Source organism: Vigna unguiculata, chromosome 11, assembly GCF_004118075.2.
Source record: "Vigna unguiculata cultivar IT97K-499-35 chromosome 11, ASM411807v1, whole genome shotgun sequence".
Taxonomy (NCBI): domain Eukaryota; kingdom Viridiplantae; phylum Streptophyta; class Magnoliopsida; order Fabales; family Fabaceae; genus Vigna; species Vigna unguiculata.
This window is the reverse complement of record NC_040289.1, coordinates 36,130,452-36,133,259: the sequence shown is the minus strand read 5'-3', so window position 1 is coordinate 36,133,259 and position 2,808 is coordinate 36,130,452. Positions and strand designations below refer to the sequence as shown.

Genomic DNA, 2,808 nt, shown 5'->3' with positions numbered 1-2,808 from the left:
AATTTGAAAAACGAAAATAGAATATTTGAGTGCAAAACTGAAAGTTTTTACGTGTTGGTGAACGCGCAAATAATTTTGGTTTGAATTTAGTTTTGGAAATAAGTGCTCATTTTTTCTTGTGATTCTGTGAGCAGCAAGAAAGGACCATTTGATTTGTGGTTGAAAATAGTAATTAATGAATGAAGTGAGGTAATCCTCTGGTGGCTAATTGATGAATTTTGTTGGCATCTTCGTGGAACACAGGTGCAGCACATCACAAAAACCCATCGCAACATTTTACCTTACCGCGTATGAAAAATCCACCCAACGCAAGCTATTACGCTTTCAGTCCCATCCACAGAAAAGTCAACCCCGCTTAGTCAAACGCCCGTCTATTTAAACCCCTCACGCTTCTCACACCCACAAACTAAACTCCTCCAACAATCTCTCTCTCTCTTATTCTCCTCTGCAACAACTCAGCTCAACACTGACCCTGTGAAGAAACCCACACACGTTAACTGAACTTAAAGCCATTAATCGTCATCAATTCATCAGTTTCCTTTGCTCACACACAACAAAATGCCGAGAAAAGGAATGAGAAGCATTTTCTTCAAGCCATCATCATCTTCACCTTCCACGTCATCGCAACCACCTCCCTCCCCTCTCCGGACATTTTCGGACTCCATAATGGAACAGAACATACACATCGCAGAGGCGCTCATAAACAAATGGGACGATTCCAAACTCGGAACGCCGCTTTTCAGCGGCACGCGCCAGGAAGCCAGAAAGTACCTTGACGCGGTGAGGGGACTACAATCCGCTATGCAGTACTTCGTCGCACAGGATTCCACCTCCGCCACTCTTGTGCGCGCTCAGTTCCTCATGCAACTCGCTATGAAGACGCTCCAGAGAGAGTTCTACCAGATTCTTTCCTCCAACAGAGAACACCTGGATCCTGAAACCGTCTCCGCGCGCTCCTCCATTGATCTCCGCAGCAGCGTCTCCGAGTACGTTTCCGATTACGACGACGAAATCACTGCCTCCGAGGATGACTTCCGCATCTCCGAGACCGAGCGCGTGTCAATGCTCGCCATGGAGGATTTGAAAGCCATCGCGGATTGCATGATTTCCTCGGGCTACGGGAAAGAGTGCGTTAACGTTTACATCGTTATGAGAAAATCGATCGTCGACGAAGCACTGTACCATCTCGGAGTGGAAAAACTGACCCTCGCTCGCGTTCAGAAACTGGACTGGGAGGTTCTCGAGTTGAAGATCAAGAAATGGTTGAACGCTGTTAAAGTCGCGGTTGGAACTCTCTTCCACGGCGAGAGAATTCTCGCGGACCACGTCTTCTCCTCGAATCCCGAAAAGAGGATCGCGGAATCGTGTTTCGCTGAAGTCACCAAAGACGGCGCCGTTTCGCTCTTCGGTTTCCCCGAAATGGTGGCGAAGTGCAAGAAATCGCCGGAGAAAATGTTCAGGACGTTGGATTTGTACGAAGCGATCTCCGACCGGTGGAGTCGGATCGAATCCATATTCTCTTTCGAATCCACGTCTGCCATCCGCTTACAGGCCATTACGTCCATGGTGAAACTCGGGGAAGCCGTTAGAACCATGCTAACGGACTTCGAAACCGCGATTCAGAAGGACTCCTCCAAGACAACGGTCCCTGGCGGTGGGGTCCACCCTCTCACGCGCTACGTGATGAACTACCTCACTTTCCTCGCCGATTACAGCGGCGTGTTGATTGATATAATCCCTGACTTGCCGCAATCGCCGTTGCCGGAGTCTTACTACCGTAGCCCGATGCGCGACGAAAACCCGCCGGCGTCGGAGTTATCCGAGAAAATCGCTTGGCTCATTCTCGTCGTGCTGTGCAAGCTCGACGGCAAAGCGGAATTCTACAAGAACGTAGAGCTTTCATACCTGTTTCTGGCTAACAACATGCAATACGTCGTGAGTAAGGTGCGCAGATCGAACCTAGGGTTCCTTCTCGGAGAGGAGTGGTTGGCGACGCACGAATCGAAGGTTACTGAGTACGCGTCTAAGTACGAGCGCGTCGGGTGGAGCAAGGTGTTCGCGTCGTTACCGGAAAATCCAGCGACGGAGGTGACGGCGGAGAAGGCAAGGAACCACTTCGTGAAGTTCGACGCTGCGTTTCATGAAACGTGTAAAAAACAGTCGTCGTGGGTGGTATCCGACCCGAAATTGAGAGACGAAATCAAAGGGTCGATAGGTTCGAAGCTGATGCAAATGTACAGCGAATTTTACGAGAAGAATCGGGTCGGGTCAAAGTCCGTTCGGTTTATTTCGCCTGAAGATATTGGGAAAAACTTGTCCAACATTTTGTGCGGGAATGGAGATTCGGGTAGTGTCTCCTCACATTCTTCCTCAACGACGTCGTCGTCTTCCCATCGCTCTAATCGGCGGTGAACTTGAAATTGACGACGTCATATTCCAACATTTTTTATTTTTCTAATTTGTAATTTAAATTAAACGTCATGAAAACTGTCCTGAGAGAGAAAATAGAATGAGGACAAGATAGTGTCTATGGACGTTACACTTTTTTTTCTTCTTTTTCTTTTGATGATGGTACATTAATACTACACCTTTTTGTCTTCAATTGCTTTACTGTATATTATTTTTAATTTATTTTAATTAAACTTTATAAAGATTCAAGGAATACCTTAGAGGCGTAACGTCCAAGGAATTTTCTGTAATCCATTGTTAGTCTGAAAGGAATAATAGATGTTAAAAGCAACCAACACTATTGATTAATTAAAAAATATATTAAGATATTATTTTAAGGTGGTTAAATAGATGTTAAAA

At 46.3% G+C, this 2,808-nt stretch overlaps 1 protein-coding gene across 1 annotated transcript; it reads left to right on the top strand.

The window, feature by feature from the left end:
- Positions 1-385: 385 nt before the first annotated feature.
- On the top strand, positions 386-2,602 carry LOC114169613 (exocyst complex component EXO70H1-like). The gene has a single exon (XM_028054851.1). It carries the CDS (start codon positions 559-561, stop codon positions 2,410-2,412), a length of 1,854 nt encoding a protein of 617 aa, XP_027910652.1. The 5' UTR covers positions 386-558; the 3' UTR covers positions 2,413-2,602.
- Positions 2,603-2,808: the final 206 nt, after the last annotated feature.